Source organism: Sinocyclocheilus anshuiensis, unplaced genomic scaffold, assembly GCF_001515605.1.
Source record: "Sinocyclocheilus anshuiensis isolate Anshui unplaced genomic scaffold, SAMN03320099.WGS_v1.1 scaffold536, whole genome shotgun sequence".
Lineage (NCBI taxonomy): Eukaryota > Metazoa > Chordata > Actinopteri > Cypriniformes > Cyprinidae > Sinocyclocheilus > Sinocyclocheilus anshuiensis.
The window spans coordinates 484,328-497,089 of record NW_015557179.1 but is presented as its reverse complement, the minus strand read 5'-3'; the positions used below and the strand labels follow the sequence as shown (position 1 = coordinate 497,089).

General features: G+C 37.0%; 1 protein-coding gene and 1 pseudogene across 2 annotated transcripts in view; one reads left to right on the top strand and one right to left on the bottom strand.

Moving 5' to 3' along the window:
• Window positions 1-5,426, top strand: part of LOC107678535 (redox-regulatory protein FAM213A-like) — an 8,287-nt pseudogene extending 2,861 nt beyond the window's left edge.
• Window positions 5,427-8,705: 3,279 nt separating this feature from the next.
• Window positions 8,706-12,762, bottom strand: part of LOC107678536 (sideroflexin-1-like) — a 6,968-nt gene continuing 2,911 nt past the window's right edge. Inside the window, exons 3-12 of one of the 2 annotated variants that reach the window (XM_016473825.1) lie at window positions 12,084-12,254; window positions 11,433-11,531; window positions 10,805-10,880; window positions 10,245-10,330; window positions 10,012-10,139; window positions 9,803-9,852; window positions 9,652-9,701; window positions 9,516-9,563; window positions 9,277-9,420; window positions 8,706-8,986 (exon numbers count right to left, since the gene is read on the bottom strand). In XM_016473825.1, the coding sequence (XP_016329311.1) occupies window positions 9,324-9,420; window positions 9,516-9,563; window positions 9,652-9,701; window positions 9,803-9,852; window positions 10,012-10,139; window positions 10,245-10,330; window positions 10,805-10,880; window positions 11,433-11,531; window positions 12,084-12,254 (805 nt within the window). In that variant the 3' untranslated portion in view covers window positions 8,706-8,986; window positions 9,277-9,323. Of the gene's footprint in view, window positions 9,421-9,515; window positions 9,564-9,651; window positions 9,702-9,802; window positions 9,853-10,011; window positions 10,140-10,244; window positions 10,331-10,804; window positions 10,881-11,432; window positions 11,532-12,083; window positions 12,255-12,762 lie in introns of both variants that reach the window. The other variant, XM_016473824.1, reaches the window with a different exon arrangement.

Below are 12,762 nucleotides of genomic sequence, written 5' to 3'. Positions count from 1 at the left end.
GTAACATCTTACAGTGAGTGAACAATATATTTTTTTAAAACATTCATTAATGTTTGTGTATGTTATTTAATACAAACACTTGATCATTCATGTTTGTTCATTGTGCATTAAATCATTTTAACAGACTGAACTTTGAAATTAACCCTAAGTAGAATAATTGCCATATAACTATTGTTTATTGTTAGGTCATGTTATCTAACAAATAACATCTTATTGTAAAGTGTTTTTAATACTACAGTTTCCATCTATTTGATATACACTTAATATATGTAATCTTATCTAAATTTATTATAAAAGCTGAGGTTTGTTATTTACTGAAAAGTTATATTTTAGCTGGTGTCAGTGATCTTATGTTGCATTTGGTCAGACTCAGCCCATTGCTTTACTGAAGTATATTATATTTTCCTTTTTCAACTGCAGACTGAGGAAGATCCTGAAAACACCAGCAAACCCTCCTGAAAACACCAGCAAACCCTAAAACAGACAACAGTTTACAGATGTTTTTCAGTGGCAGCAGAACTATGACTAAACTTTTGGGTGAAACTTGTTTACTTTTTTCATACTTTTATTACTTGTGGGAAAACTTGAAACACTTTTAAATAAGTATAAAGAATGGCATTGGTTTTGTACATTTAATTTTTGTTTAACGTTATTAATAAAAATGTTGTTCAATTAGCATGTTTTTGTGTTTTCCTTTGGTACCGAAATTGGTACCGAGAACCGTGGATTTTCACTGGTATTGGTACCGAATACTGAAATTTTGGTACCGTGACAACACTATTTCCTACTGTAAATATATCAAAACTTCATTTTTGATTAGTAACATGCATTGCTAAGAACTTCATTTGGACAACTTTAATGGTGATTTTCTCAATATTTAGATTTTTTTGCACCCTCAGATTCCAGATTTTCAAATAGTTGTATCTCGGCCAAATATTGTCCTATCCTAACAAACCATACATCAATGGAAAGCTTATTCATTCAGCTTTCGGATGTTGTATAAATCTCTTATGACTGGTTTTGTGGTCCAGGGTCACATATTTCAAAGAATTATGGAATTACATATAAAGATGTACTTAAGTTACTAAAGCTAATTGCATTTAATATAAATTTTCATTTAATTGCAACTAACATGCAATTAAATGTCCAAAAACCATTCTTTTGATCGTTCTTTTTAAGTATTTTATTTCTGTAATAATAAAAGCTTACTTCTTTTTCACAAGTGTGTACACCAAGAGAGTCCTTATTTTTGTGTTTCATATTTGTTTTAGGACTTATTTTAAATTTGGAGAAAAAAAAGCCTACATTGAGAGTTAAAGCACTGTTTTCCTTTCCTCTCCATAGCTTTCCACTGAACTTCACTTTTTCCCGATTGGGAAAGGTTGGCTAAACTCACCTTGGATGTTAGCAATGGCCCTCATGCGAGTACGACCCATGCGTTTGACCCTTTTGTCACCACCAAGAGGAAGATTTTGTCTTTGTGTGAATAGTGATGTTAAGTTCAGAGTCTCTGTGTCCCAGTCCCCCCAGCTTCTAGCCTTTGATAAGACAGTCATAACTCATAACCTCCCTCCAAAGTATCCCCCGCTGACCGTCACTACATGCCGACCGGAATTCAAGACAGTAGCGCTCCCCACTTCTATCAACTCTATATGCATATGTGCTTTTTCGACAAACTGCCACTTCTTGAGGGAAAGCCAGAACAGCGAGTCTTCCTTTAGAATGACAAAAGGTACTGCTCCTGCCCCAGCATGTCTTGGTATAGAGGTGTTATAGCAATTACATGCTTGCCTTTAGTACAAATATGAAAAAAAAACACAGACACTTTGCGTGCAATGGTATTCTTTCAACGCTTTTTTGGGTTGATTGTGAGAAGAATATTACAACATATAATGTTTCGTGTAACTTACCATACATATTTTCACTGCAGTGTCATCATCTGCTCTGGAGGGTGGGACGCTTGCCATGGGCATGTGGTCACTTGGCCTTGGTGCTGTGGGGGCCGCCATTGCTGGCTTAATACTTGCAAACACTGACTTCTTGCTGACTAAACCGGCACCTGCCATTCTAGAGTATCTAGGGAATGCTGACCTGAAAACCATCAACAGTGGTAAGAAATGAACTGAAATACAGAGGAAGTAATCCTAGGGATTTTTTAAATTAATTTTTTACCAATTGCTGTCATAATTAAGAAAAACAGTGAAGGAATCACAGTATTTATTGAATATTTTTTCATCTGTATCCGTTCAGATAAGAGGACTTTAAAAGCAGAAACTCTCTGGGAGAAATCTGGTGCAGTGTTTATGGCTGTCCGGCGACCTGGATGATTTTTGTGCAGAGAGGTAGTGATCATGTTCATAATAAAGTTCAGTCAGATGCTCTAATTCACTGCCCAGACAGAATCTGAGCACTAATTTTGGGGGAAATTCTGTGATAAAGGAATAGTTTACCCAGAAATACAAATTTGCTTAAAATGTGCTCATTTTCAGTCCTTCCAAGATGTAGATGAGTTTGCTTCGGAACAGATTTGGAGGAATTCAGCATTAAATCACTTGCTCACTAGTGGATCCTCTGCAGTGAATGGGTGCCGTCAGAATTAGAGTCCAAGCAGCTGATAAAAACATCACAATAATCCACAAGACTCCTGTCCATCAGTTAATGTCTTGTGAGGTGAAAAGCTGCGTGTTTGTAAGAAAAAAAAACCCAATATACTTGGCCGGCAGCCATATCACCCTGTAGCCCAAGACTGGTTGCCCACTGAAGCTAAGCAGGGCTGAGTACCTGGATGGGAGACCTCCTGGGACAACTAGGTTGCTGCTGGAAGAGGTGTTAGTGAGGCCAGCAGGGGGTGCTCACCCTGTGGTCTGTGTGGGTCCTAACGCCCCAGTATAGTGACGGGGACACTATACTGTCAACTACTACCGTCCTTCGGATGAGACGTTAAACTGAGGTCCTGACTCTCTGTGGTCATTAAAAATCCCAGGATGTCTTTCGAAAAGAGTAGAGGTGTGACCTCGGTATCCTGGCCAAATTTGCCCATTGGCCTCTGATCATCATGGCCTCCTAACAATCCCAATATCTGCTAATTGGCTTCATCACTCTGTCTCCTCTCCACCAGTAAGCTGGTGTGTTGTGGGCGTTCTGGCGCACTATGGCTGCCGTCGCATCATCCAGGTGGATGCTGCACACTGGTGGTGGATGAGGAGATACCCCCTGACAATGTAACGCGCTTTGAGTGCCTAGAAAATCGCTATATAAATGTAATGAATTATTATTATTATTTATTTAAAAAAAAAACAAGGCGTTTTAACTTTTATCATTGCTTCTGAGGAATATGCTTCTTCCAGTAAAAACAGTCCATCCCTGATTGTCCTCTCACATCAAAATCAACCAACATATTTGTTGCAAACCGTTTTGGACCGTTTCTGCTTGTAAGTGGTGGTTGATCTGTGCATATTTCTCTCCCGATTCAGATGAGACTCGTATGTTAGCCAGTGTGACGTTAAAAACGTGTTATTGATGGATTGTTTTTTAAATTACAAACACGTAGATTTTCACTTCACAAGATGCTAATTGATGCACTGGAGACATTTGTGGATTATTGCAATATTGTAATTGCATTTTGGCCAGGAGCGATGGTTTAAAGTTAAAAAGCAGCGTTTCACTTTACAAGATGTTAATTGATGGATGTGGATTACTTGTGGATTATTGTGATGATGTTTTTATCAGCTGTTTGGACTCTCATTCTGACGGCACCCATTCACTGCAGAGGATCCACTGGTGAGCAAGAACTAAATGCTAAATTTCTCCAGATCTGTTCCAATGAAGAAACAAACTCATGTACCTCTTGGACAGGCCGAGGATGAGTGTTTTCAGCAAACTTAAATTTTTGGGTGAAGTATTCCTTAAAAAGAAACCAGGAATACTACACTACTATTAGTTGCAAAAAGTATAAACACAGTAGTCTAAATAATGAATACATGAACATGAGAGGCTGCTGATAACATGATTGTTTATCTACAGGAGGCCTCTGAGCTGTCCTCTCTGAAGCCCCAGCTGGATGAGCTCGGGGTCCCTCTGTATGCTGTTGTGAAGGAGAATGTAGGTACAGAGATTCAGGACTTCAGGCCTCACTTCGCAGGGGAGATTTTCCTGGATGAAAAGGTTAGTAAACATTAAAGGGATAGTTTGCCCAAAAATTACAATTCTGTCATCATTTACTCATTCCAAACCCACAAGACTTTTGTTCATCTTCGAAACACAAATGAAGATGTTTTCAATGAAACCTAGGAGTTTTCTGTGCCTCCACTCTAAGCCCACGAAAACCAAAACTTTGACATTTAAAATAATAAAAGTAACCCATATGAATTGAGTGGTTTAATCCAAGTCTTCTGACGCACATGCATAGAGCACATCAAATATGGTAAACGGAAGCTCAGTCGTGTCTGCATGATGTGTATTACCAAATAGAGCAAAAAGCTACCAGTAGTTGATTATTCATTCATTATTCCGCCTGGGTGTCTGTTTGTGCACAGCAAGCTTTTTATGGGCCACAACAGAGGAAGATGGGTGGGCTTGGTTTCATTCGCTTGGGAGTGTGGCAAAACTTTATAAGGGCCTGGAGGTCAGGTTACCAGGGCAACGTGAATGGAGAAGGTTTCATCCTGGGAGGAGTGTTTGTCATCGGATCTGGTGAACAGGTAATCATTTAGATATTTCATGGCACCCAAGAGAGTGCTTTTGCAGTGCATTTCAGAGCTTCAGCCACGTGCTTGTCCTCACACATCCTGTTCTTTGTTGTTTTCAGGGGGTTCTTCTAGAGCACAGAGAAAAGGAGTTTGGAGATAAAGTCAGCATAGAGTCGGTTTTGGAAGCCGCTAAGAAAATTGTGGTAGAAAAGTAGATGTTGTCCAAGTTTGTCAGGTGCAGCAAAGCTGCCAAGTTTGATTAAAATAGAGATTAAGGAAAGTTCTCCCTTGATCTAGTCACAATCCACCTCATCACACTTCATATCTCCTACTAATGCTGTGAATAGAGAGAGAAGCTCAGGTTATGTTGAATTGTTAGCACAGACTGGTACATTTAAGAGCTAAGTGGCAATGCCAGAGTTGCTTGTGGCCTCATTTTAATTCTGGTATGTACAAATGAGACTAATGTAGTGTAATTAAGTAATATTGTTTTTGCACTTAAGAAATAGCTTGTCATGAATCATTGTATTGTTGTTTTTCACCTTACTGCATTCCTTTGGTTGCCTGCTGCCACAATGGTGTTTTTTTGTTGTATGTGTATTAATGAAAGTCTGTCTCCAAACTCAATGTTGAAAGAGCAGATTTGATGCAAACACATGCTTACAAACCTGCTGGTTTCTGGTCAGTGAGCAGCCAAAGGTTCAGCTTGGGGTGGACACAATGAATAATAAACGTCATCTCCAAAAATTCAGTTTGTCTTCATTTGACATTCTTTTGAGTATTGTTTATCCACGTGAGAAATTGCATGTATTGCAGTCATTTACATTGTATTTCTCCACAACACAACTTGCTACTGAGCCATTCAGCTCTAATCTCTGATTAGTATATTATTTGCACATGCAACAAAGAGCTTTTCTCTGTTCACCTACTATTACGCTTGCATTTTAAAGGCAGAGGACTTTGAAACGGCCCGAATAATAGCATTTTGCTTGTTTAATCATGTTTAATTAGAAATCTGTGTTCCATCTGGGGAAGCCAAGCCATCCTGTTCAGAAAATGCCTGATTAAAGGAATAGTTCACCCAAAAATGAAAACATACTTCCCTTCAATAAATGAATGACCAATGGATCCTCTGCAGTGAATGAGAATTGAAGCAGCTGACAAAAGCATCATGGTAATCCACATGATTCCAGTCCATCAATTAACATCTTGTGAAATGAAAAGCTGTGTTTGTAAGAAATTCAAGGCGTTTTAACTTTAAAGCACTGGTTCTGGCCAAAATGATTAAATAATTCATAACTTTTCATCCGGTGGAAAAGTCCATCACTTGTTGTCCTCTCACGTCAAAACCCACTGACATGTTTAAAACTCTTTTTGCTTCTAAATGTTGCTTGATCTGTGAATATTTCTATCCTGATTCAGAAAAGGATTGTATTTCAGCTGGAAAAAATGTTTTGAAATTAAAAAGGTATATGAATTTGTTACAAACATGTAGCTTCTCACTTCACAAGACATAAACTGATGGACTGGAGTCGTGTGGATTACTTGTGTTTTTATCAGCTGTTTGGACTTTCATTCTGATGGCACCCATTCACTGCAGAGGATCTATTGGTGAGCAATATGTAATGCTAAATTTCTCCAAATCTGTTCCAAAAAATAAATAAAACTCATCTACATCTTGGATGACCTGAGGCTAAGTACATTTTGAGGAAATGTTACTTATTGTTTGAACTATTCTTTTAAATCAGCTGTTATATGCCATTTTTTTTCTTGGTTCTTCTAAGTATGATGTTCTTCTATAGGAAATGCTAACAAACAAAATATAGTCTCAAACATAGTTTAATATCTTTATTACACTACCAGATAAAATACACAAGGATGTAACAAAACAATATAAAACAATAAGCACCAATAATAACCATAATAATTGTGCTGAAGTGGGTCTTCCTGGTGCAACATTTATATGCAAGTTACATCACACCAATTATTGCACTTGCATTTGTCTGCACTTTCCACTATAGGAGACTTATCAATATGTGCTCTAAACATCAAACATATATGCAGTCAATCTTAATTTTCTTTGGCGTGGTCTGATTTTTGTAAAATGCCAAATGTATTTGGTGTGACTATATTTTTGATTTAATCTATTATGATCCACATATGACTAATTGATGGACAACCATAATTTTATAATTATATAGAAAATGATACATGACCACTATAGGTTCATTAACATAATATTTTTAACAATTATAACATTGTGGGTTTACATCCAAAAAAACATTGTCAGTGGTCTAGTGCAATTTACAAGATCTGAAAACACCACCTTTGCTAAATAATTTGTTGTATTGCTGATATTACAGACAGTAAGCTGGGTCAGTGTGGTTGAGGATGCTATGGCAGTACTGACAGTATAATGTCTGTCGCTTTAAGTTTGGAATTCTGTGTTTATTTTGTTAAGCATTACACTAAAAAGGATCATGACGCTGGTGAGCATTACACGACCAACAGAACTTTATCTGCTGGTACACTTTGAAAGGAAGAACGAGTCTTGACACTAGGTGGTTCTTGACACGGTCTGTGATACTGTGTAACAGGACATTCCAGGAAGAAATCAGACAGTTCTGTATAAATCACAATCAAATAGTCATATTTGCATAACATATCCAACACTTCTATATCAAATCTAGACATGTTTTTGTACTATCATCATAGTAACTGGGAATTTGTGCATTAAATAAAGCAAGCATCAATCCCTGACAGCTTTCAACTGGGCTACCTTTTTCAACAGCATACTGTGCTTAGATATTAGGCTAAATTATTTGCCTACAATGGAGTGTTCAAATCAAAAACAACAGATCTCTACTGCCTCTTTAGAGGACATGATGGGAGTAACGACAATGTTGTTAGAGTGATGGCAAAAAAACAAAACAAAAAAAACTGTAAAGTTTTGTTAACTTCATCCACAAAAACAACAGGAACCAAACAACAAAAACTACACACCATAACATTACCACAATACGTCAGGGAAAACAAGTTTGATCATATGTGCTCAGGTTACAGGACCAGAGGCTAGTGAACTTACTAATGGTTATATCATATACTACAGACAATATGACTGACATCATCAACATATATACATTATATTAATAAAAAAAAAAAAAACATAATAGATTCCCCCATGACAACAATAAATAAATCTGATTGTTGTTACCATAATAGTAAATGGCTGAGATGTAATACATGATCAAAGCAGGGCATATGAAGCAACTTTTTCTTCATACTCAAAACAAGCATTTTTCCTCTATCAAACATGAGCAAACTCTGTTCTTATAATTTGCTCTTGCAGCCTGAGATACAGTGGGTACGGAAAGTATACCCAATTGAGCATCTCTGGAGAGACCTAAAAATGGCTGTCCACCAACGTTTACCATCCAACCTGACAGAACTGGAGAGGATCTGCAAGGAGGAATGGCAGAGGATCCCCAAATCCAGGTGTGAAAAACTTGTTGCATCTTTCCCAAAAAGACTCATGGCTGTATTAGATCAAAAGGGTGCTTCTACTAAATACTGAGCAAAGGGTCTGAATACTTAGGACCATGTGATATTTCAGTTTTTCTTTTTTAATAAATCTGCAAAAATGTCAACGATTCTGTGTTTTTCTGTCAATATGGGGTGTTGTGTGTACATTAATGAGGAAAAAAAAATTAACAAATGATTTTAGCAAATGGCTGCAATATAACAAAGAGTGAAAAATTTAAGGGGGTCTGAATACTTTCTGTACCCACTGTATGTAGTGCTTCTTTCTTTTAGCCCAGGCCCCAGACACATTCTGTCCTATTTGGGGAAATTATTCATACAATCACAAATGCTAATAACAAGTATTAAATATTTCAATAAATATCATTTTTGACCATTCAGTACACAAACTACAGTCCACACAACCAAATGTCTCAGAGACATTTTTGATGACTTCAAACCACACATCTATAAGGCTTTAACAGAAATAATGAAGTATGACCTGCAGGAAGTGATATCAGTGGTAGTCACCCAATAATTAGCATTTTGATGTGCTCATGAAGGAGTGTTTGCACATCTCAGGGTTTCTTTTGTAGTGCATAATGCACACTGCATAAGTGCACTTATTGGGCACATAGTGGAGCATGAAAGGTGGAAATACTCCTTTTGGCAGAATAAAGTTGAAAACCCAATTTCTGTAACGGTCTTTAGTAACAACTCGCATGGGAGAGCGAAGTTAGTCAGACGTTTGAGCCACAAACCTGGAAATCCAAAGATCACTAGGGGGAAAAAAAAATCATACTATATGCAAATGATAATCTAGAATAAATGAAAGAAATTAATATACTGGTAAATAAGTCTGTGTGTGTGCAGTCAACACTAGATGGAGGCGTAAAGCAATGCAGCAGTTAACATTCAAGCATCTTTAACTAAATCCAGCAGAAAAGTTCACTGTACATATAGTCATTTTGGATAGTACAATAACTTGGGTAAAACTGACAAAAATATATAACTCGGAACAGCAAAACAAAAATAAATATGTTCTACTCTTCAAGTTGTGCCCACTAACCTCCAGTGCAGTGGAGGACATCAACATAGGCTGCAACCTAGACCTGATTACAGACCCTTGTTAAAATAAACTGTGGTGATGTGAGGATTGTTTTGCCGTATCCTCTCTTGAAGCTCCGGCTCCAGGCTGCTCACCTTCATAGAACTTCACAAAGACAAAAACAAAACAAAACAACAACAACCTAAATCAGCATGTCAATCAAACCACGGCAAAAGCGTTTCTAAATTAGAAGCACTCACCTCTTCTGTGGGAACAGAGCACAGCACAGTGGAGTGGCAAACACCAGACTGTGAAGATGGAGAAGTCATTCATTCATTCATTGTTTTAAACAATGATTGCATTGTATAGCAAATAAACACTGCCTTAAAAACTCACCAGAGTCCAACAAGTCCAACTTGTACAGGGGCATTGAGAACCGGGAACCGCTGAGAAACAAACAGAAACTTTACAAAGCAGTTTAAAAACACATCCTCTCACACAGATTCAGAGAGATGCTTGAAATGAGTCTGTGTTTTGGATTCCTTACCTTCATGAAGGCCTTCTTTTCTAAGGCATTCATGATAACCGGAGGAATAGCTGTTTGAGAAAAATTCAGAACACTCTCTTAATTTCATTTTTAACTACTTTATTTGGCTGTGAATAAGAGGTAGATAAAATCAGTTTAGTGGTTGAATACTTACACCAAAATATAGAGGAACTCCAATATTTAGACGAAAAACATCTACAAAAGCTTACCCATGGCTGGCACTGCCATGCCGATACGAGACACCACCACCTGTACGATGGCTTGCTGAGCAGCTTCACTTGATTCTCCGAGACGTTTTCCCTCAGCATCAGTAACAGGAATACCATACTTCAGCTCTCTGTAGAAGAATTGAGAAAAGAGAAAATTAATTCAATAGATGATTCAACACAAACATACGCTCATTTTAGTAATTAAAATGTTGAAGACCAGTTTTCTCACTTACCTTTGTCTCATGAAGGGTATGTTGATACAGTTTGCTGCTGCCACTGCAGCAAATGGAACAAAACGCCCCATAATAGCTGGCAAGCTCTGAGATCAGATATTTCAAGTCACTATTGCTATATATTGTGTAGATGTAAAAACTGCAGTCAACAATTAAGGCAAGAAAGAGGTAAACCAATTTTTGCGCAGGGTAATAAAGATAAAAATATTTAACCACTGTCTAATATATATATATATATATATATTTTTTTTTTTTTAAACATCTTTTGCTGTTTGCTGACTGGAGTAATGGCTGCTGAGAACACATTAATTAAAACAATTAAATAAAAAAAGTTATTTAAATTGTAATAAAATGTCACAATTTTTATCAAATAAATGCTTGGTAAGCATAAGAATAAAATCATTTAAAAAAAAATTGATTTTGAACAGTAGTGTATATATGAAAACAAACTAAAACAATAGTGAGTATTAAACTGATATCTTAATGGTAAAAATGTTTGTTTGCTTAAAGTCACTCTGTAATTAACTATAAATATTGAGTAGTTTAGTGAAAGGACAGACCTTGGTCAGAGCCTTCAGTCCAAGGGCTGTTACTACAGCTCCAGTGGTAGCACTAACGTAGGCTGCTCCAAGCTGACTGCAAAAGTTAAAATAAAATACATATGTCTTAAGTATTACTAAGCAGATCAGTACCATTAATATTTCTCATGGAGCTCATCATAATTACTGATATTACAGAATGCACAACTCTCCTTTATCAAGACTTGGGTTTAGAAAAGCTACAATGTTGAAGTAGTACATTCATCCTTAAAACATGTCATAAACAATTTTAAAACAAGCCTCACTGCATAACCTATATACAGACAATTAGAATGTTAGATGATAAACTGTCAATAAACACATGATCAGAATGGAAACATGAATAAATGAGCATGCTGTCAGAATCTGCCTGTATTCAGAATGTGTAGAGATCATGAAACACTGACATCTCTGCTCCATGGAACAGATTCCACCATTTGTGTCATCATGACAATTTGGCTCATGCAACAGTTTCAGGAAACTAAATTGTGCAATATACCAACATAGTGTGGGCAAAACACATCACACCATCAAGAAAGGGGCTGCCATGAGGCCTCCATATAGAAACCTGCATCTAGATTGTTTCTAGTAGTGATCTTAGCCTTCATACTTCACGGTGATTGGCGCATCTCCACTGCGGTTAGTGTAGTTGACAATGGCGTTGAAGGACTGGTTTACCCACTGCCAAAACACCACTGCTGGGGTTGTCCTGATAACAATGAGAGACTTAAATTCAATAAAAAATGCATTTTTCTAACTATTTCAGACTATTTCTAATTAAAAACCCTTTCATAAACAATGCTGTAGTCATAAGAATCTCCCACACAAGGCTGTAATTTGAGTTACATGTTGGTCTTGCTCAAAATGACTCATTTGCAGATGACTCTCTGATCCAAGTAAAAAAAAGTGTCCACAAAACCAGTAAAAGAGAAATATAATTTTTTCCCCAATCTTAGTCATAATGTTCTTTTACTCTCAGTCAATGTTTTAAGAGAGAACAAAATACTACCATAAAACAGTCAACCTCCTAACCCTGAATCAAACCACCAAACTAAGCTATTCAGTAGGAGTGCTGTCTTTTCCATGATGACTCATTGAGGAAATATTCACAGAACTGAGCGGGGATATTTATCCCAGGCCATGGAAAGATTTACTCAGTTTCCTTTTCTGGCTTTAATGTATAACATTTTCAGGTCTATATACACGTCCTGCCCATATGGTGTCCAGAACAATAAGCGATCCAGTTCGGCAGTGTGCTTACCTGTAAAAGGTAAGCATGCAACCCGTAATGGTCATGTTCATGGGCACTTGTGCAGACATACGTCCAATTAGCAGCATTTTCTCTCCTGTGTCTGGGTGGAAAGCAGAGTCGTAAATGTATTTGGCCCTCCATAGTTGATCTTCTGTTAGCCCAGGCTTCACGTTTCCCAACCTGTAAAGGAGGGCACAGCAGTACAGTAACACATCAAAACAATAATATAAAAACAATAACAGACCGATCCTATGATAAACTGACAACAGCATGGAGAGCTGAAATAGTATTTAAAGGTGAAGTTAGGGCTGGGTGGTATATCGAGTTGCACATGCGCACCAAATAGACAGAGCACAATAGAATAAGAGCTCAATAATTGTGTCATATGTAGAATTTTAAACCTACAAGTAAGTGTATTTTATGATAGCAGATGGCAGGAATGGGGTAATCAAAAATAAAATGCAACTAATCTGTGCTCTTGTGTTTATTTACTTTCATTTTTAGTTTAGTGAATTGAACTTCTGTCTTAAAAAGCTTTATTTTTCTTGTTAGATTGTAATGTTACAATGTTAGAATGTAATGTGATTTTAGACCCATTTTTTGCACATAATGAATAGCATACCCTACTTTCACTATATTTGTTTTCATTGCCTTTAATATACACATTGTTTTATTGGGCATAAAACAA